This window comes from Corythoichthys intestinalis, chromosome 1 (genome assembly GCF_030265065.1).
Source record: "Corythoichthys intestinalis isolate RoL2023-P3 chromosome 1, ASM3026506v1, whole genome shotgun sequence".
Classification (NCBI taxonomy): domain Eukaryota; kingdom Metazoa; phylum Chordata; class Actinopteri; order Syngnathiformes; family Syngnathidae; genus Corythoichthys; species Corythoichthys intestinalis.
Window position 1 is genome coordinate 70,846,341 of NC_080395.1, and position 22,768 is coordinate 70,869,108.

At 40.6% G+C, this 22,768-nt stretch overlaps 1 protein-coding gene across 1 annotated transcript in view; it reads right to left on the reverse strand.

Annotated features, from left to right (window-relative positions):
- Positions 1–5,986, reverse strand: part of LOC130912457 (phospholipid-transporting ATPase ABCA1-like) — a 235,362-nt gene extending 229,376 nt beyond the window's left edge. Inside the window, exons 1-3 of the mRNA XM_057830569.1 lie at positions 5,946–5,986; positions 1,785–1,920; positions 1,616–1,687 (exon numbers count right to left, since the gene is read on the reverse strand). Of these exons, the coding sequence (XP_057686552.1) occupies positions 1,616–1,687; positions 1,785–1,818 (106 nt within the window). The 5' untranslated portion in view covers positions 1,819–1,920; positions 5,946–5,986. The remainder of the gene's footprint in view (positions 1–1,615; positions 1,688–1,784; positions 1,921–5,945) is intronic.
- Between the last annotated feature and the right edge of the window lie 16,782 nt (positions 5,987–22,768).

Consider the following 22,768-nt stretch of genomic DNA (forward strand, 5'->3'; position numbering starts at 1 on the left):
TATGTACCGATTGTTGGCAATAACGGAGGCCAAACGTTTTCTGTAACTCTTCACAAGCTTTTCACACACTGTTGCTGGTATTTTGGCCCATTCCGCCATGCAGATCTCCTCTAGAGCAGTGAGTTTTGAGGCTGTCGGACTTTCAACTCCCACCTCACCTCTTGGCGTCAAAATGATAACAAGAACGGTGAGCAAAAATCCCAGAACCACAAGGGGGGACCTTGTGAATGACCTACAGAGAGGTGGGACAACAGTAACATAGGCTACTATCAGTAACACAATGCGCCGCCAGGGACTCAAATCCTGCACTGCCAAACGTGTCCCCCTGCTGAAGAAAGTACACGTCCAGGCCTGTCTGCGGTTCGCTAGAGGGCATTTGGATGATCCAGAAAAGGATTGGGAGAATGTGTTATGGTCAGATAAAACCAAAATAGAACTTTTTGGTAGAAACACAGGTTCTCATGTTCGGAGGAAAAAAGAGTACTGAATTGCACCATACCCACTGTGGCGCATGGGGGTGGAAACATCATGCTTTGGGGCTATTTTTCTGCAAAGGGACCAGGACAACTGATCTGTGTAAAGGAAAGAATGAATGGAACCATGTATCTAGAGATTTTGAGTAAAAATCTCCTTCCATCAGCAAAGGCATTGATGGCAAGATTAGACGTGGCTGGGTTTTTCAGCATCACAATGATCCCAAACACACAGCCAGGGCAACAGGCAAAATCTGTGGAGGGAGTTGAAAGTCCGTGTTGCCCAACGACAGCCCCAAAACATCACTGCTCTAGAGGAGATCTGCATGGAGGAATGGGCAAAAATACCAGCAACAGTGTGTGAAAAGCTTGTGAAGAGTTACAGAAAACGTTTGGCCTCCGTTATTGCCAACAAACGGTACATAACAAAGTATTGAGATGAACTTTTGGTATTGACCAAATACTTATTTTCCACCATGATTTGCAAATAAATTCTTTAAAAATCAAACAATGTTATTTTCTGGTCCCCCCCCCCCCCCCCCCCCCCCCCCCCATTCTGTCTCTCATGGTTGAGGTTTACCCATGTTGACAATTACAGGCCTCTCTAATATTTTCAAGTGGGAGAACTTGCACAATTAGTGGTTGACTAAATACTTATTTGCCCCACTGTATATGACCATGACCGGTTTTGTCCTACTTTCGTTTCATCCCGTCTTTCCTGTTCATTTTAAGTTTGCTGGTTGTTTTGTTAAATATCAGCAGTGCTGTCCTGCTTCTTCCACTTGAAAGGGCTGATCAAATGACATGCTAAGGTCGCTAAAGAGGCATACTCCGCAAGCCCGGCAGTGCCACACGTTTATGCCACCGACCACAGTGCATTGCAACATCTCCTGCAATGGCGACCTACGAGTTAAACTACAACTGGCCTATAACTTTTTTTTTTTTTTTTTTAATGAAAACATCAAGAGGCATTTTAATATCCAATTATTATAACTCACACTAACATTTATCTTTTATGAACTACATGTCTTTATGTCGGTGGATCTTTTTAAGGCTCTCAAGTTTGTATGTCAAACTATTTGCAGTTGGTCATGGGCATGAAATTAGTGACATGAAAAAGCATGAATGAGATTTCTGTATACCTGCAGCATTTTGCATCCTTTTCATTACAGCAGTCACTTCATCGCAGTGTGCAGAATTTAGATTGTCCAGTACTAAAAGAAAATGTAAATGTTTATGACACAGCCATCACATTAGGTTTACCATGAGAAAATGGGTTGGTTCAAGTTCATAGGTGATTGTTTTACTTACTTGAACTCGACTCAGTGCTTTCCACTTGGCTCATGCTGCATAGGGCTTGGCCTACAGCCTTGAACGAATTGGAATTGAAACAATGAAGCAGAAGTTTTCGTATCTGTGTGAAGCTGGGGAGCTCATTCAAAATGAACTAAGGAGAGGGAGACAAGAGTGTAGTGTAGGGAGTTATAATGCAACACAGAGGGAAGGCCCAGGAAGTTAACCATGTCATCCATCTTAGATGGATGACATGGTTAACTTGTCCGATTCAGTGATAAAATTGGATTCAGGGATGGTGACACTTTGGGCCAAGCGGGTCACTTTTCAATAGGCCAACCCAAAAAGATCTACCTTAAGTAAAAATTGGAATGAGGAATTATGGAAAATAATATATGGCGGAAAACACAGACAAGGCTGAAAAAGCAGTTTCTGCTCTTGCACCCCTCTTTAAAATAAACTGCTGTATTTTACGGCAAAAAAATTGTTTGATTGAACAATATGTCTATATGCTACCATATCAGATTCAGGGTGCAATTATCCCTCAAACTATTTTTAATTTGTCCGTTTTACCCAGGAAACCCCTATTTAAAGATGTCGCGCAACCGCTTTTGTTTTAACAGCCATAAATAGAAGTAATTATATTTATTATTCGAAATGTCTGTCTTTTTTAGCATAAAATCATTAATTGATGTCTAATATTTAGTATTTATAATAGTTAAAAAAAAAAAAAAAAATTTAAAAAATTATTCACTCGCATATTTTAAACTTTTAACCAATTTTCGTCACAATGAAAAAAAAAATAATGTCTGTAAATAAGTCACGGATATCTACCTCATAACCAACGTTTAATTGTATTTTTTTTGTTATTGTCGCATTTTCCCCAACATTTTAGATGATAAATAATCGATCCAAACAAAAAAAAAAAAAGGAAAAAAAAAAACCTTTAAAAGGGAAAATATATGAAAAAGAAAATCTCTACCGCTCCTTGATGTCTGCGATTTCTGCATAGCAACCCTTGTTATATTACCATGTATCACCCATAAAATCCCCAGAAAATCCGGCTCTGGCCATTCACAGTTGTGTCTTGACACTCGGTGATACATGCTACATGGATTTTTGGATCGAGAAGAGGTAAGTACGTGATAATATCTTGATAAAATCGTGGTGTCTCTCACCTCCAGTTAGGGTTTTGCTGTTTAAATTTGTTTTTGTTTTTTTTAAATGCCCTCCTGTTCATATTTTTTCTTAACACAGAAAATTGAGATTTCAAGCTTTCCAATGATGTATCACAATTGCATTTAGGACAATTTTTAAATTTGGACAAAGTGAGAGTCTCAAAGCAGAACTTCAAGTCACCTGAGTGTTTTCCGCCATATACTTTTTATAATCTATACATATTTAAATATATACTGCATTATTAGGCCAACTCGCGGTCTCTTTTTTTTCCCGTCTTTCCTTTTTTTTTTTTCCTACCTCATAATCCCTTCCTTTTCGCTGCTTTGTCTTACTAATCGAGGTATGTTGAATGATCACAATGGGAGTATGTTATACTCCCATGTGAAACATTAAAATTGTTCATACGAATCCGACACTAAGATTTCCATTGTCTGTGTCAAACAGCTGAACAGGACAGGTAAAAAAAAAAAAGAATTTACAATTGATGCCTATAGATAGTTAATGTCATAAATAAACTGATTGTTAATGAGTATTACATGACTTATAAACTATGTCAATTATTTATGCCTACACCTTATAAATTGGTAATATACCATTAACAAACTAGCTTACTAACTAATGACTTATTAAGTATATTTATGTCATTGGGATGTTACTCTAAAGTTGCAACTACTCCTCATTTTCTATTGTTAATGAATGTGAAATAAGTCTACTTTAGAACAACGTTCCAATAACACACATTAGCTTATTACTATACTTAACATATTACAGATCAGTTGTTAATAGTTTGCTAACCATCTACTAAATTTTGAAGAATAGCAAATAAGTTGAACAAGTTGAAGGTACAGAATTTTGATGTGATATTTAAAATATCAAATTTCTGTAGTTCATGATTGTTCCACCCATGAGTCTTTTTGTGTGCTGTACTTTACCAAAGATGAAATGTTGAACATTTTGTTTGATGCATAGAAACACGCATACTATACACACATGGTATACTCGCGATCATTTACTCAAAGTTTAGTCATGATGTATTAACTAGTTAGAACGGATAGTTATTATAAAGTGTTTCCAATGAGCCTAATGCCAGTTTCCGTTACAGGTTAACAATACGTGACATTTTGTGTGTAGTGAGCCTGCATCATAGCAATGTCTGGTTGTGTCACTCATGTGACATGCTGAATGCCTCACACTCACCAGTGCAGTGTCCTCTCCACGCTCAAGGCTTACGCACACGGTAAGATTCGGTTTCTTATCTTGGCCACAGAGAATATGCAATGTTGCTTTAGCCTTTAAAGTTCTGTGCTGAGTGATCATCACACACTAAATGTAAATCGTAGCATTATCTCATTCGCGTAATGCGACCGGCGAGCGTCCTCTTAAACTCTTGGACAACTTTCATTTAATCATAGTTCGTGGCGTCCATGAAAACCTTTATGAATCGTTTTTAGAGGTTTTTTTTTTTTTTTTCTCAAATTTTACAGACGAAAACATTTTTAGCAAACATCGACTAAAACTAGACAAAAATTAGTATTAGATTTTCGTCAACAAAGACGAGACGAAGATACACATTTTAGGGCTGCCAAAAACACTGGTGTTGGTCTTCGTTTAGTTTTCATTGATGAAAATTTTTTATTTCGTCTAGTTTATGGCTGTCACCCCAGGAGGAAGCCTCTTCTGAAGACAGTACAAAAGAAAGCGCGCAAACAGTTTGCTGAAGACATGTCAACAAAGGACATGGATTACTGGAACCATGTCCTATGGTCTGATGAGACGAGCAGGCTTTCTTGTGTACCGTCTTCAGAAGAGGCTTCCTCCTGTAGAGTGCGGCGTATGGTCTGAGCGCTAAAAGGCTGACCGCACTCTGCACAATGCTGACAGCACTCCTGTAACGAGTTACATGACGTTTTGGAGGGGAAAATGACAGGCAGTACTCAATTTTGACATTTAGGGATGTACATTTTTTCAAAGGGGTGTACTCACTTTTGTTGCCAGGGGTTCAGATATTAATAGAAATACTTTGAGGGGAAAATAAATTAACTCTATTATATAAGCTTCACACAGACTACTTTCATTGTCAAAGTGTCATTTTGTCCCAGGAAAAAGATATACTTAAATATCTGCAGAAATGCGAGGGATGTACTCACTCTATGATACACTGCATTATTATTATTAATAATAATAGTGAATTTATCCCGCGAGCTGATTGGCTGTGCACTTCATAGCCTCGCCCACGTCAGCCAAGCGGTGCGTTCACGTACAGCAAAAAATGTCTGCCACATTAGAACCAGACTCATTACATTATTAGAGGAATTATTATTATTATATTATTATTCCAATTTTTATTTATATTATTTGTTTTGCTATGTGTAATTGCCATTTATAATAGTACCAGCAGTATTTATTAAGAATTAATTTAGTGTAGGTTTTTGGGCTGTTGAACGAATTAATGGTATTATGTATTCTTATGGGAAAATCCTGCTCGACATATGACCGTTTCGACTTACAAACAAGGTCCTTGAACGAATTAACTTTGTATGTAGACGTTCCACTATATTTACGTTTCTGACATCGCTGATCAAAACAACAATGCCTTTATCCGAAACATCTCTTGCGTGCCAGGACTATTGTTCCTTACTCGTCTGCAGAAAGAGACTGTTGTTGCTGCGAAGCAAATCTATCGCTGGTAGGAACTGCCACTAGCCGGACTGACTTGCGGAACGCAAAATGTATGGGTTTTTCAATCACAACCAAAAGCCTACTTTTGCATGACTCAACCTGCTAATCCAGAATGGTGGAAAATATGACGAAATGTAATATAATAACTGCTGGATGGAAAGGAAGCCCAGTCAAAGGGCTACTACAGTGAGATTCTTTTAGCAAATACAAGACTAGGAATGAACGTTTCCATATTGCATCAGATCCGAAACTTTTTATTTTCAGCTGACCACCTGAAGTACATTTTAACCAAAGCAATAGCTTTAGCTATAGCACTCTCACCTTTCCAAACGTCTCAGGCTCTTCGAGCTCTTCAATGTTGATTTTCAAAAGCTTTGTTGCCTCGATATAGAAATTAAAAATTCTGAGGACAAAAACAAACAAAAATAGAAATGTTTCCCTAGAAGACTAGGTTAGACCAGGGACAATTGTAACAATTTTGACATTTCTGTCTAACAGCGCTTTTGACCAACTCGGGTGGAAAGTAGCTAGTTACATTTAATTTTGTCACTGCATAGTTTAGTCACTCTCTGTACTTTGTAGTTTTATGTTGGTGTAACTTGTGGGTATAACAGTGGAGTATCATCTGAAATTAGGAATGAAAGTTGAGATTAGGGATGGGAATTGATAACATTTTTATGATTACGATTCCATTATCGATATTGCTTAACGATTCGATTCTTTACAGATTCCCTTATCAATTCTAATTTGGACTGATGTACTGTATGAGGTTCTGGGTTTAATATGTTTTATGGTTCATTCGCCTCAGGTTGTCGGTTAGAAAACGAGGAGCGGAGAGTGGAGTTGGTCTTTGGCACTTATAATCCAACTTGGCAACAGGCATAACTATATACAGGCAATGGCACTTGATATGACAATCACTTAATGAGCAGATAAGAGTATACGTGGAAAGATGTTGATATATTTATATGTGTGTGGAACAAGACTGGAATGTGTGGGTAGATGTGTGGTTTTGAAAGGAAAGAAAATTACATCATTAGTGCTGATGCAATAAACAATGCAAATTGAAAATAATTACAGAAAATAATTACAGTACATCCGAAACAAATGATTATAACAATATATTTGAGAGAAAAAGCATGTTATTTTGCCTCATTCAAATCTTAATATCTGAACATTTAAATATGTAAACTAAAGTGCAATCACATTCGTAAATGAATGGCTTGTGGTTTTTGAAATGTAAATAAACCAATCTATTGTGATAAAACAACAAAATTGCAATAACTGCATTAACCATCAAAGTGAAGTCTAACTGTAACTGTAGTCTTGAAACAAATCTGAATAAGGAAAAACATTGCAATAAAATAATGCTAACTGGTTAAACTTGAGAGTAGCTGAGATCTGTCATGACAGAACACCGCTTCAATGATATCTAGCGCCATCTAGCAGCGTGAATGGGTATAATGTCTAGACCGCGAAAATATAAGCCGACCCCCACTTTTTCAGTCTTATTTCAATGCAAAAAACACTGTCTTATATTCGGGCCAATACAATAAGTTAAACTAACACATTACCTCTTATCACAAATGTGCAATGCGAATATAGTGTAAACAACTCTCTCCTCGACGCAGCGAGAACGAGCGGGGGCAACCGGCCCACGTAACAGTAAAAACACGAAACGGTCGCGCTGATAACAGCTCTAACTTATCATAAGAACTTTATGGCATGAAGAGGAAATACATTCGTTCATGGACGCTCACATATACTTCCTCTAACACAGTGTTTTTCAACCTTTTTTGACTCAAGGCACATTTTACATTGGAAAAAATCTTGCGGCACACCACAAACCCAAAATGTTCCAAAATTATGTTCTGTACAGTATATTTAATTATAAAATAATTTCTCAGTATGTATAATTACTCAGTGTGAAACTTCAACAGCTCTCAGTCTTTTTTATTTTTTATTAATAGCAGTTAGGCTTGAAAAAGGTCAGAATTATCAGACGGGGGGACTTGAGCAATATCTTTAACCACATCAGGGCCGAGCATCGAGCAGACAATGGCTTTTCAGGCAGGTAGTATTAATGTCTCTGTCACGTTGTGGGACTTTTTGGATTTGCAACAAGGTAACTGGCTTTGAGGGCTTTCTCATTTACCTTCATAGTTTTTATCAAACAAATTGCCTGTTTCTCTGTGTTTTCACGAAGGCGAAATAGTCCATCGACTTGTTTTGAAGCGACCGATGTTTCGTTTGGAGATGACGTTTAAACTTGCTTGGCACCATGGCGCTGTTGTTGAAAAGCTGCTCGTGTCGTGTTCCAGAACTGCTCAGATTTTTAGACATTAGCCACCTTGCTGTTCTCAACAATGTGTTGGAATAAAACACAGGGGGAGGATTGACGGTCGTCACATATGGATAAAATAGAAAGGACACTTTCGAGAAATCGACACATGACGAGTCTAACCAAATGATGTGCAGTAGACGTGCTGGGGTCCGCAGTGTCGCAGACAGCAAGGTCATTGATGGCTAGAAATCGGAGCAGTTTTTGAACGCGACACTAGCAATACTTTGCTCACGCTCATCTGCACACGACCGAGAACTTTCTACCTACTCCTTCTTTCCCTCCTACTGCAACTCCGACCGACGGCATAAAAAAAAAATATTGTAATAGCCCCGAATGGGGTAATAGAAAGGAGAGGAGTCGGTGATGACTTTCCCATTTTATTGTGACAACTTTGGAAAATAATAAGCAAAATAACAGCGGCACCCACAACATGCGACCGCTAACTTCGCTCACACGCCCTTCTCCGAGTCCCTCCTTGCTTGCTTACCGCTACGTCACCACTCTGCAGTCTGATGGCACCTTCAAGGGCCCGCACAAAGTTCACACATTACAATATATATATTATACATAAATATATAAATGCGACATTAGATAATTTCTCGCGGCACACCTGATGATCTCTCACGGCACACTAGTGTGCCGCGGCACACCGGTTGAAATACACTGCTCTAACAGGCCGTCCTCTGCTCAAAATGCGCACCTTACGCCTATTCTCGGTCCCAGAATACGCAGCGCGCATGACGTAGGACAATAACCGGAAGTAAATGACTGGTTGCTATGCGAACGAACGCATACCCATGGAATCTTTGTGTTATATTTGTCTTATAAAGTATTCGACGAGGAATACTATAGATCCATTAATACTTTTTTTTTTTTGAAAAATCACAATTTCTTTAGGTAGTCTCATGAATAATGACCTGGCCTGTGAAAGTCTATGCGAATTCAATTTTCAACGACTCTCTCCAGATTATACCTGAGGAGAAGTCTCTCCATGAGAAAATACGTAGCCGCGCTTGCCTAACCGAACGTGTGTAACATGCGTAAATTCCGAAACGCAAATTGTGCTGGTTGGAATTCATAAGAGAATTGTTAAATAAGTTGCCAAACGTTTCCATCGAATCGGAACACAAGGATTCTCGATTCCCATCCCTACTTGAGATGTTAGCCTTGTATTCTGCACACCCACATCACTTTCAAACTTCGAAAAAAAAAAGCAAAAAGTCTATGAATGGCTTTATCTCTGAATGTTTTACTACATAATTAGGGATGGGAATTGCTAAGATTTTTACGATTCCGATTCCATTATCGATATTGCTTACCGATTCGATTCTTTATCGATTCCCTTATCGATTTTAATTTGGACTAATGTACTGTTTGAGGTTTTGGGTTCAAAATGTTTTATGGTTCATTTGCCTCGGGGTGTCGGTTAGAGCACGAGGAGCGGAGAGTGGAGTTGGTCTTTGGCACTTTTAATCCAACTTGGCAACAGGCACAACTATATACATGCAATGGCACTTGATATGAGAATCACTCAATGAGCAGGTGAGAGCATGCGTGGAATGATGTTGATGTATTTGTATGTGTGCAAAAGACTGGAATGTGTGAGTATATACGTGGTTCTGAAAGAAAATGCTCATTCAATAAACAAAGCAAACTGACTGTAAAGCAGTCAATCAATAACACACATAAATGACTCACACAGTGTAATGAACGCAAAGGTCGGTGGGGGTGGGGGGGGGCAACCCGGAAGCACGCTGCGTGCACCTGCGGTCATCTAGGCTATAAAAGTAACGAAAACTAAGCACTGTACACTCATATGGATGTACAACATCATTTTAAGATGTTAAACTACACATTCCCTCTTAACACAAATGGAACGCGAATATAATGGTGGTGGTGGTGGGGGGGGGGGGTACGCGCGCACAACCCGGAAGCACGCTGCAAGCATGTGCGGTCATCTTGGCCATAAAAGTGGCGAAAACTAAGCACTGTATACTCATATGGATGTACAACATCATCTTAAGATGCTAAACCAGTATTTCTCAAATGGTGGGGCGCCCCCCGAAAATGCTTTTTTTTTTTTTTTGGCATACTAAAATAGTGTACTTGCACATCCACTCAGTGGGTGGCAGTGGCGCTCTCATTTTCAGAGTGCGCGCAGTACTTTTCAACTAAGCAAGAGCACACAGAAGAGATATGAAGAGCTGCGCGTCGTTTTCGAAAGCTGTTTTCCGGCCGGACTCACGCAGCGGCCCACTGTCTTCTCGGGTTCTCACGTGTCCGCCTGAGAAGTGCCATTTTCGGCTTGGGATCGTCACGATGACCGCCCGCAACTACGGTTCTTCCTCGGTCGCCGAGAGTGCGCTTTTTTTGGGCCGTTTGCCTTTTGGCTTTGACTTCAGTGGGAGATGAGGAAAGACCACTGTTTACGGTGTCTAAAAATGATCATAGCGGACAGCCGGAAGCCAAATCAATTAAGACGCCACTTAAAGACATTACACCTCAATCTCATTGATAAGCCGTTTGATTATTTTTCATTGAAAACGTGCCGAATATTGCCAACAATCGTCCCACTTTGACAGTGTTGTAAACCAGTGAGCACTGTTAGCATGCTCAGTGCAAAATAACCCACACCATTGCAAAAGAGGTGATACCGCGCGCAGCAAAAATAAAAACTGTCCTTCTGTCCAAAGACACTTTTTTTTTTTTTCAAGTTTTGTTTTTTTCGGTCAAATTTTTTGGCATATTGTCCTCATGAGTTAATGTTTCTAATCAGTTTGAGTTTTTATTTAGTGATTTTATTACATTTTATTTTTCAGTATCAAATGGTCAAAAATGTACCTTAAGTGTATTTTTACAGTTTGGATATGACTTTTTTTTTTTTTTTAATTCAGGCAAATTGATGCGTGTTAAGTCTTTTCTGTTACATACAAAACAAGTTATACTTTATTATAAGTTGGTCTATGATACTTTTTTTCTTTAATAGAAAAAAAGAACACAATGTTAGGCAGAGGCGCACTTATAATAGTAATAGACAAATGATACCGTTTACAGTGGCGGCAGAGAGTTTGGGGGGGCGTGAAACATTTATGTCTTCCTTGGGGGGGCGTAACAGAAAATAATTGAGAAGCACTGTGCTAAACTAACACATTCCCTCTTAACACAAATGTGCAACGCGAATATAATGACGCTCTCCTCGACGCAGCAAGGACGGTGGGGAGACGCAGCGAGGTGAACGTAACAGTAAAAACAAGAAACGGTCGCGCTAATAACGGCTCTAACTTTTTATGAGAACTTTATGACATGAAGAGGAAATACTTACATTCGTTCATGGAAGCACAGATTAACAGGTGGCCACACTGCTCGAAATGCGCACCTCGGTCCCACAATACGCAGCGCTTGTGACTTAGGACAATAACAGGAAGTAACTGACTGGTTGCTATGGGGATGAACGCATACCCAAGGAACCGTTCTAACAGGAGTATTAAAATTGCTGATAAAATTCATTCATTTTCCATGCCGCTTCTCCTCACGAGGGTCGCGGAGGTGCTGGAGCCTATCCCAGCCAACTACGGGCAGTAGGCAGGGGACACCCTGAACTGGTTGCCAGCCAATCGCAGGGCACAAGGAGACATACAACCATTCACGCACACACTCATACCTACGGACAATTTAGAGTGTTCAATCAGCCTACCATGCGTGTTTTGGGGATGAAACCGGAGTTCCCGGAGGAAACCCACGCAGGCACGGGGAGAACATGCAAACTCCACACAGGAAGGCCGAAGCCTGGGATTGAACCCTTGATCTCAGAACTGTGAGGAAGACGTGCTAACCACTCAGCCACCGTGCCACACTAATAAAATCGTTTAGGAATATTTTAGATGCATATATGTTATATTTTTCTTATACAGTATTCAACAAGAAATAACATAGACCCATTAATAGACTTTTTGGGGGAAAAATCTCTTTTCATGAATAATGACTTGGCCTGTGAAAACAACTGCATAATCACTCGGCGACGACTCCTCAGATTGGTGGGTGGTCATTCTATGAGTAATCATGTAGTTACCCTTGCTGAATTGAATGTGTGTAACATGCGTAAGTTACGTGACGTAAATCGTACTGTGGAATCGATAAAACAATCGTTAGATAAACTGCCAAACGATTCCATGGAATTGAAACACACGGAACCGGTTCTCTATAGGAACCGGTTCTCGAGTCCCATCCCAATCCAGAGTACTGCGTGTGACAACACCGGATCAAAAAAGATTATTGCAGGTGGAGAAAAAAGAAAAGGTGACGCTTACCATTGAAATGAAGATGTGAATGATTGCAAAATATAAGCATGGTGTGTGCATCCATAAACTAGGTCGACAATAGGGCCGTAGAATGTCCATCTCGGCCGGCGATCCTCCTCCGTTCGCCAGTCTTCATAAGTTAAGGTGACAATTCCTATTGTGGTGACATCGCCAAAGAAATCACCAGCTTCGTCAGGTTTCTAATTATTTATTCCATCAACTTGCCTAGTGTCCACTGCTGTTGACGCCAGTATGGAAACAGAAAGTAAAATAGCGCTCTCTTGCTCACCGTCACAGCCCCGCGGTGCATTCAGGTACAGCAAAAAAACAAAAAAATTCATTACACACAACTAAAGTAGTTCAAGCCTTTTGTTGTTTTAATATTGATGATTTTGCCAAAAAAGTCATGAAAAACCAAAAATCCCTATCTCGAAAAATTAGCAATCATGAAAAGGTACTCTAAAGAAGCTACTAGCCTAATCATCTGAATCAAGGAATTAACTCAAAACCCCTGCGAAAGATTCCTGAGGCTTTTAAAAACTCCTAGCCTGGTTCATTACTCAAAACCGCAATCATGTACAAGACTGCCGACCTGACTGCTGTCTAGAAAGCCATCATTGACACCCTCAAGCAAGAGGCAAAGACACAGACAGAAATTTCTGAGCGAATAGGCTGTTCCCAGAGTGCTGTATCAAGGCACCTCAGTGGGAAGTCAGTGGGAAGGAAAAAGTGTGCCAGGAAACGCTGCACAACCAGAAGAGGTGGCCATACCCTGAGAAAGATTGTGGAGAAGGGCCGATTCCAGACCTTGGGGGACCTGCAGAAGCCTGGAAATGGGCTATAGGTGCCGCATTCCCCAGGTCAAGCCACTTTTGAACCTGAAACAACGGCAGAAGTGCCTGACCTGGGCTACAGAGAAGCAGCACTGGACTGTTGCTCAGTGGTCCAAAATACTTTTTTCAGATGAAAGCAAATTTTGCATGTCATCCGGAAATCAAGGTGCCAGGAATGGAGGAAGACTGGGGATGTTGTCAGCGGCTTACTTATGCAGTATACCTGCGTGTTACCCCTCAAAGGTGGCTGGATAAATTATATATTTAATGGAGGACAAATATGCGTGACACGTCTCTTGCTTGGCAAAACTGGAACAAGTTTTATTTATCAAGTATCATAACACACAGCGGACGAACCGAAAGTTGGGATGTGTCCTTCAAAGTAAGACAGGAAATAATTGAGAGCATATTTGTCTGTCCACAACACCCCCACTTGCTCTCACATTATTGGCATCCTTGTCACTTTACATCAAAAATAAAATACTCATGACCCAAATAACAACTTGGAAAAATTTGACAACTTAATTTGTGATGCAGGTTTCGTCATAACATCTGCAAGCATCACTTCAGTTGGACAATACTGTAGATCTACCTTGCCATCATTTACAGTATACCTAATAAAACGGTACTTAATATCAATGTGTTTGCTCCTCTGCCTGTTCACAGGATTCTTTGCTAGAGCTATAGTACCCTGATTATCCTCAAACACTTTGGCAGGTGAATGTCCACACGTTTTCATACCGTAGGTGGGTCAAATGTAAACACTCTTGAATAGTTGCAGCTAGTGCCATATATTCGGCCTCGCAAGTCGATAATGCTACAGTTTGCTGCTTTTTGGTTTTCCATGACACAACAGGACCTCTTTCACTTGGACATACACAATTGCAAGTTGTGCTGTGACTATCAGTAACATCTGCTACCCAGTCGGCATCACTGTAGGCTTGTATCTGCAGTTTGTCACATTTTCGGTAGCATAGTTCATTGTTTGTAGCATCTTTCAGATATCTCAGTACATGTTTGGCAGTTACCCAGTGCTCTTCAGTGGGATTTGTAAATGACTGTGATAACCTACTAACTACAAAACTCAAATCAGGCCATGTGCAAGAAGACAAGTAAATGAAACTTCCGACCATTTCTCTATACTTAGTTACATTGTCTAATGGCTTTGCATCATCAGAGTAGTCAAATTTCTGTTACATGGTGTTTTTCTAGCTTTACAATCCTCCATGTTAAATCTCACAAGTAACTTTTCCACATAGGTTCTTTGTGACATCTTCACACACTCTTCTGACTGATCAAAATCAATACCCATAAAATGTGTCCGTTTTCCGAAATCTTTCATTTTGAATCTAGCTGTAAGCATGTTTTTCACATTTTTCATTACTTCCTCATCAGTAGCAGCTATGATTAAGTCATCAACCCATATTATTATGATGACTTTGTCATTTCCGTTTTCTTTGAAATAGACACAATGATCAGCTTCATTCTGAATGAAGTAGTTGTCAATCAAGTAAGAATGTAACATCAGTTTCCAATTACGACCTGCCTGTTTAAGGCCGTACAGTGACTTTTCAAGTTTACGCACAAGCTTCTGTTCAGTACTTGTTACCTCATAACCCTCTGGTTGTTCCCTCTGGTGTCTGCACTGCTCGGCTGTGTTGCCATGTCAGATACAGGGCTGCCCATTTCTGCATCATCCTGCACTGTTTCCACTGTATATGGCTTTCTGTCTGCTCTACCAGAGTCCAAATGATCATCACCGTCATCCTGATCTGAGCTCATTTCTGTCTGGATTTGTTGCTGTGTAGATGGCTTTGTCAACATTCTGTGTTTTAGTACTTTTTCACTGTTTGGATAATAAACAAAATAAGCTGGACTATTTTTGTCATATCCAATGAAAACTCCCTTTTCACTTCTAGAGTCAAGTTTCTTCTTGTCATGCTTGTATGCATAGCACACAGCACTGAACTTTTGCATTTGTGAAACATTTGGTTTCTTTCCAGTCAACATGAAGAAAGCAGTCTGCTTTGTGCGATTATTAAAGCATCGGTTCCTGACCACTGCTGCTGTCTGAACTTCATAAGTCCACAAAGTTTTGGGTAGGTCACTTTCAAGTAACATGCATCTAGCCATGTCAAATAAAGTCCTCCAGTTTCTCTCTGCTGTACCGTTTTGGTGCGGTGAGTATGGTACTGAGGTTTCGTGTCTAATGCCATGTTTACGCATAAGTTTTTGGTACTCTTTGGACATGAACTCAATACCATTGTCAGATCTAATACACTTAACCTTCCCATAGGGGGCAGTGTCTGCTAAAAAGCTTGCTGTAGCAGTCACTGTATCACTCTTGTGTTTGAGAAAGTACACAAAAACTGTACTGGAGAAGTCATCAGCAGTGTTGTTAATCTTACTGAAAAAAAGTAATTAATTATAGTTACAAATTACTTCTCCCAAAAAGTAATTGCGTTAGTAACTCAATTACCTGAATGTAAGAGTAATTAGTTACTTGGCAAAGTAATTGGTGATAATTACTTTTTTTTTTCCTCAAAAAAAAAAAAAAAAAAAAAAAAAAACATTGGCCACACTATGTGAAGTTTTTTGTGAAGGTTTTTGTGTACAATTGGCCCGAGCCCAATTCTTTACCCTAATTTACTCTTTACCCTGGATCAACTGTTAAAAGTTGTTAGAATTGCTCCCATTATTGCATAAGTTCCCTTCTCTCTACTTTCGTCATATGAAAGTTTTAAAACTGTTTCATCATTTAAAGATAGATTCAAGTCAAGATTTTGCCGATTTAGAAGTATTTTATATAAAAAGTTACTTAGGTTCGCTAGGAAGGTTCTCTACAACAGAGCCATCCTAAAAAGTCTACTGCTTCAAGATGGCGGCTGTCTACTAACGCATTTAGTGCCATATCTGTCATTTTGCATCTAGTTATATCTATATACAGTACAAGTGATATCTACCATGTCTACCATATCTACCATAACATGCGGGCGTAGTTTGTAGGCTATCGGCTACAACATGTATTATTGGAGCTACCTAGCATCGCGTCTGCTCGGCGTCACAACTTTCTTGCCTCTCCCCACTCCTGCTCTGCTCTGTCGTCTCGGTGAGTCCGTCTCCCTCAGACTTTTCGACCAATATAGTAACGCATAGTAACGCATGCCTTTCCGTCCTCAGTAACGGTAACGGCGTTGCCAAGATGAGAAAAGTAATTAGTTAGATTACCCACTACTGAAAAAAATAACGCCGTTAGTAACGCCGTTATATTGTAACGCCGTTATTAACAACACTGGTCATCAGTAAACGACACTGCAAATCTGTGTCCATCTATAGAAATGGGATCTATAGGTCCTGCCATCTGTATGCACTAAGCCAAACACCTCTGTTGCTCTTGCATCTGGCTCTCTGTTTCTGGTTTGCACAAACTTCCCTTGAATACACACTTCACATGGGGGTACAGGTTTTTCACATTTCCCTTTGATTACCATACCATCAGCCACTTTTGTCAACTTTTGCACATCAGCGTAATTGCAATGGCCGAGAATCTCTTGCCATGTTTGCAAATCAAAACAACCTTTGCACTTGCCATTACCCTCGTCTGCTGTAGATAGATAGTAAAGATTGTTCTGCACATTGAGAGGGAATACAGTACCATCACTCATTTTCACCATGTCCTTTCCTTCATTGAAAATCACTGTTGCTCCACTTGCTGTTGCAGCCATCACAGAGAAAATGTCCTGTGGATATGAAGGGATGAACAGTGCATTTCTCAATGTTGCTGTATGGTGATGTCCTTTGCTGTCGATGAGGATCACCTCTGCTTCTCCGCACCGTTTCGCCACGCCTTGGCTCTTGGTTCCGTCTGCCAGCTCAACATAGTGTGTGTCAGCCTTGAAGATCTCATCGAAGCTCTTGAACTTCGTTTCATCTGTGATAATGTGGGAAGTAGCACCCGTGCCCACCATGAGGCCTTTCATCTTCACACCACGTCCTGGAATGATGTCCGCTTCCCGGTCCTTGGTCAAGAAAGCATACGACTTCTTGCCCTGTCCCTCTGCAGCTTGTCTAGCTTGTTCACTCTTCGGTTGACGTCTGCAGTTTGCATTTCTGTGCGTTGAACTTTTGCAATAACTGCACCAATGTCTTCTTTGGCATGTTCTTGCTCTGTGCCCTTTCACACCGCACTTAAAGCACACCGTATCCGCCTTTTTTTTTTTTTTTTTGTCGTCGCCCCATGGAGTGTTATCTTTCACGTTCACTTTCATTACATTTAGTGTAAAGCGCTTTGAGCGCCTTGAAAGGTGGAAAAGCGCTATATAAGTTTAACACCATTTACATTATCTGACACCTGAGCGCAGAGTTTTTCGATGTCTTCATATGATCGCAGTCTAGTTTTAAAGTCAGCAAATTTTAGCTTTTCTTCACTCTGTGTCACATGAAATGCAAAAGGTTTGAAGGATTCTGGAAGTCCTTTCAACACCATTGCTATGAGTAAGATCATCACTCATGACTTCCTCTGCATTTCTTAGCGCCATGATGATAGTCTCTGCCCTAATCACAAAATCTGTTACACTTTCCTTGCTTCCCATCTGCAGACTTGTCAGTTCAGAATACAGGTTTATTATGCGAGGTTTCCCTTTACCTGCATAGTATTCACGAAGCATCCTCAGGGCTTTTCTCCCATCATCTGCAGCTTCGCGCATGACCAGGCCTAGACTTTTGTCGTCTAAAAACTGGATCAGCTCGGCATAGGCTATCCCATTCTGCTCCTCGTCCTTAGCCTCTTCATCAACATCATCAAACTGCGGATTTTCACTCAAAATAGTCTCTTTGAGCCCCTGTAGCCGCAAGTAGGCCAAGAATTTTGTTTCCCAGAGCTCATACTGTTTCTCATCTCCATTAAAAGTTAAACGTGACCATCTGCGTGACCCGTGGCTTGGCCGCTCCATAGCTTCTACGGTAACCCAGGGTAGCACCCCGAGGTAGCACTGTTAGCAGCTACGCTAACCTCTTCACCCTTCACCGAGTTCGCAGTTCGTCGCTCTTCTCAGTGGCTCCAAACTATCTTCAGCCGTCCTTGGGGGTTTCCTGGACCCATAACCTGTCGTCAGCAGCTTACTTACGCAGTATACTCGCGTGTTACCCCTCAAAGCTAGCTGGATAAATTATATATTTAACGGAGGAAAAATATGCGTGACACGTCTCTTGCTTCGCAAAACTGGAACAAGTTTTATTTATCAAGTATCATAACACACACAGCAGACAAACCGGAAGTTGGGACGGGTCCTTCAAAGTAGGACAGGAAATAATTGAGAGCATATTTGTCTGTCCACAACAAGGGAGAATGAAATGCCCAAATGCCTGAAGTCCAGTGTCATGTACCCACAGTCAGTGATGGTCTGTGGTGCCGTGTCAGCTGCTGGTGTCGGTCTACTGTGTTTTATCAAGGGCAGAGTCAATGCAGCTAGCTATCAGGAGATTTTGGAGCACTTCATGCTTCCATCTGCTGAAAAGCTTTATGGAGATGAAGATTTTATTTTTCAGCACGACCCGGCATCTGCTCACAGTGTCAAAACCACTGGTAAATGTTTTACTTACCATGGCATCACTGTGCTCAATTGGCCTGCCAACTCTCCTGACCTGAACGCCACAGAGAATCTGTGGGAAATTGTGAAGAGGAAGTTAAGAGACACCAGACCCAACACTGTGGATGAGCTTAAGGCCGCTATCGAAGCATCCTGGGTCTCCATAACTCCTCAGCAGTGCCACAGGCTGATAGCCTCCATGCCACACCGCATTGTAGCAGTCATTTCTGCAGAAGGATTCCCGACCAAGTATTGAGTGCATAGCTGATATAATTAGTTGAAGGTTGACTTTTTTTCTATTAAAAAACACTTTTTTGTATTGGTCGGATGAAATATGCTAATGTTTTGAGATAGGGATTTTCGTTTTTTTCTTGACTTTTTTGCCAAAATCATCAATATTAAAACATTAAAAGGCTTGAACTACTTCAGTTGTGTGTAATGAATCTAAAATATATGAAAGTCTAATGTTTATCAGTACATTACAGAAAATAATGAATTTTTTCACAATATGCTATTTTTTTTAGAACGACTAGTAATACCATGGATGAAAAATACATAAAAAAATTTTTAAAAAAAACAGGTCTGTCCCAAAATCACCATTGGCCTATCGGGTAAATGCCTGATGGCCAGCCCAGCGGTGATCGTGACAGTAATTTACAATTAAAGGGGAATAAAATATTTCCTAACATACTTCATGCTTAACATTGATCATGCATAAACACACCTGCTTTTATTGCTTGTGCTACAACAGTACTTAAGAAAATTAAAATCTTAGGGTAATCAACAAGCAGAAGACAGTTAAAACGTGAGTATCTGAGCGTCTGATAACAAGACAGCAGGTCGATGAAATGACCCAGTAGCAGAGAGGTTGTAACCCAGGGGACAGCCATAAGAGAGCAACCCATTGGAAAGACAACAAGCGCGTTTCAGCCTGGACGGCACTGTGATGGCGGGGAGCAGGGTGGACAGCAACCCAAGCAATCCCGCCAGGTCGGCGCAACACAAGATACAAGCTTTCAACAACCCTTGAAGATGGCCGCGCATTCCAGTGGTGTGATACCACCCTGGCAACGGGCACACACAAACTCTCCTACTAATCCAAGACTGCCATTACCTCTGGACACTGTCCCAACAGCCTTTCAAATCCGCCTCCCTGCCACCTTAAAAACAGAGTAAACATTCCATCGGATGTCATCACTCCTAGGGAATGCTCACGCATGCTTTTGCCACGTTTTTGCCATGTTGCCATGCTATTTTGGATCGTCCTCGACTTGTCAACTTGGTTTTGAGTCTTTAAAGTGCCTGTGACACGAAAAATCATGTTTATTTCATAATACACGCTGTATTTTATGCTCCTGAATGAAGTGGACCACTTGGATGTGTGTGGAAGCGATCGCTATATTTATTTAGTTTTTTTAATCCCACGCCATGAAAATGAGTGACTTCCGGCAAGTCTCAAGTTGGGAAAGAGGGCGCTGTGACTTGTACGGAGGAAGGAGTTCTCTTCACTATACAGCCGTACTGTTGTATGAGAAGGACTAAGGATTCAGCTGATTTTGTGGAGTAATACGTTTATTTTTCGCATCACGCCAGCCAAACAGCTGCAGAAAAATCTTGCTATACGAGTGAGAGGCATGTGCGCCTTTTTGGGGTTTCACCATTCACCGGTGGATATTGGCCAAAACAAGCCCTACTACTGTGGGACCATGGGATTTACGAGCCAGTGAGTAAACATGGTGGTTTGTATTATGTCAAATACTGGGATCATTTTAATCTTTAGGTGCCTTGCATTTTGTGGTTGACATGCTCTTTGTCCCCTTGGCTGACGTCCGGCGGCTTGTCGCACATCCCCCTGCCGGGAGAGCACTATACTCAGCTTATTCCCCTCTTCATGTGCCCGGTGTTCTGTCAAATTTTCGGACCGATCAGAAATCTTTGTTTGAGTTAAAAATAGCCACGAATACAGTGATTACAGAGTAAACACGACAAACTGTCTTTAAATATAGGACTACTTACGTTTGATCATGGATGAGCAAGTAAAAAGCTCTCCTCGTACACATTAGCTGCACGTTAGCTGCACAACAACTGCAGCCACCCTCCTTCACTGAGTCTCGCTGTTTACGACTTCACCGTGTAGTAAAGCATTATTTTTGCCATATTCGTGTTGACCATTTGGCAGCTACACGCTACACGGTCATTGTCCAGCTGCTTCCCCGGCGAGCACTCCTGTCGGTGGTAGCAGGGGAACGAGCTGTAAATTGCTCCCCGCCGGGTGGTTTGCCGATCGGCGAAGACAATCGACAACCCAGTCGTCATGTGAAATGTTCCGGGCTAGTTATGTGTGATTTTCCGCTTCGAAGACTCTGAAACATCACTCGGTTCGGGTTAGCATGTCGGCTAGCTGTCAAGCCTCTTGGTTTGTTCACATTCTCTGAAGCCGGGGAAGGGAAATGACATAAGCCCGATTTAGGTGGCATAAAATATCGTTCGGGAGGTGCGACAGTAAAGGTTAAGTCAACAGTTTTGACCATTATGGAGTAATTTTGCCATGTCGTCTTGAATAAATGCATTTTTATTATTTCATATTCCATGTAGCACAAGACTGTTATTTGTCATCACCATGCCATTTATTTAACTATTGGGGAAAAATACTTCGATAAAAAGAATACCCTGTAAAAATATTGGCGTAGAGAGACTGAAACAATGACATTTTGCGGCTCTCGTCACGTTTTCCTTGTTCTGAATAATTCCCCCTCAACGGGCTGACTGGTCCTTCTCAAGCCATTTATTTAGCTATTGGGGAACAATACTTGGATAAAAAGAATATCCTGTAAAAATATTGGCGAAGAGAGACTGAAACAATGAGATTTTGCAGCTCTCTTCGTCGCGTTTTCCTCGTTGTGAAAAATTCCCCCTCAATGGGCTGCATAAAAAATCAGTTGAAATCGTGACTCTGCTGACGTCATCCACCTGTTGCGGACGCTCGAGCCCTATAATGGTAGGCGTGGCTAACCGGCAGATTAAAAGACTAATTTCTCGTCATCTGCGCTTTACTAAATTGTTGTATATAGTCGAATCGTCTCAAAATATGATTGTAATTCACATAATAATCCTATTTAAGACTTTTTTTTTCTCCTGTCGTATGCACTTTAAGGCTGTAAGCCTTTCTTTTAGCTATCAATATCGGAGTCAGATAATGGTTGATAAAAACATGAATGCCAGGTTTTGACTATAAGGTTTCACGCCAACAACAGTGTCAATGTCATCACTAACTGCCCCTGGTCTCTTTATTTAATTATTCACTAAGGGTCTAGGTAGCTGCATATATTTTTAGATCCAGAAACTTACAGTGTTTTTTGAAAGCCGTCCAGGTCACATCCTTCTTTACAGCAGTGAAGGTCGTGAATCCAACGCAATGCACCGGCTGATGGCAAGGCTTTGTGGCCAAATTCAGCTATTACACACAAAAAAAACAACAAAAAACATTTACAGATTATCCTAGAACACCATAACGACAATGTGATCAAAACACTAAAAATTTAATTGAGCGGTTTTAACAATTTGGTAACACTGCACAATAAGGGTCCCTTAACTAACTTTAGTTAATGCATTCCTAGACCAGTGTTTTTCAACCTTTTCTTAGTCACGGCACGTTTTTACTTTGGAAAAAATCTCACAGCACACCACAAACCACAAATGTTCCAAAATTACTTTATGTACAGTATATTTAATTATAAAATAATTTCTCAATATTTATACTTACTCAGTGTGGAACTTGAGCCTGTTTAGAAGAACACAAAGCTAATATACTGGCAACAACTCTCAGTGTCGTTCTGTTTTTATTTTTTTATAGCAGTTAGGCTTGAAAAGCTCAGAATTATCAGACAGGGGGACTTTAGCAATGTCTTTAACCGAATCGGGGCCGAACATCTTGCTGACAATGGCTTTGCAGGCAGGTAGTATTTATGTCTCTGCCACGGTGTGGGACATTTTGGATTTAGCAACAAGGTAACTGGCTTTGAGGGCTTTCTCATTTATTTTTTGTAGTTTTTCTCAAAAAAGTTGCCTGTTCCTGTGTGTT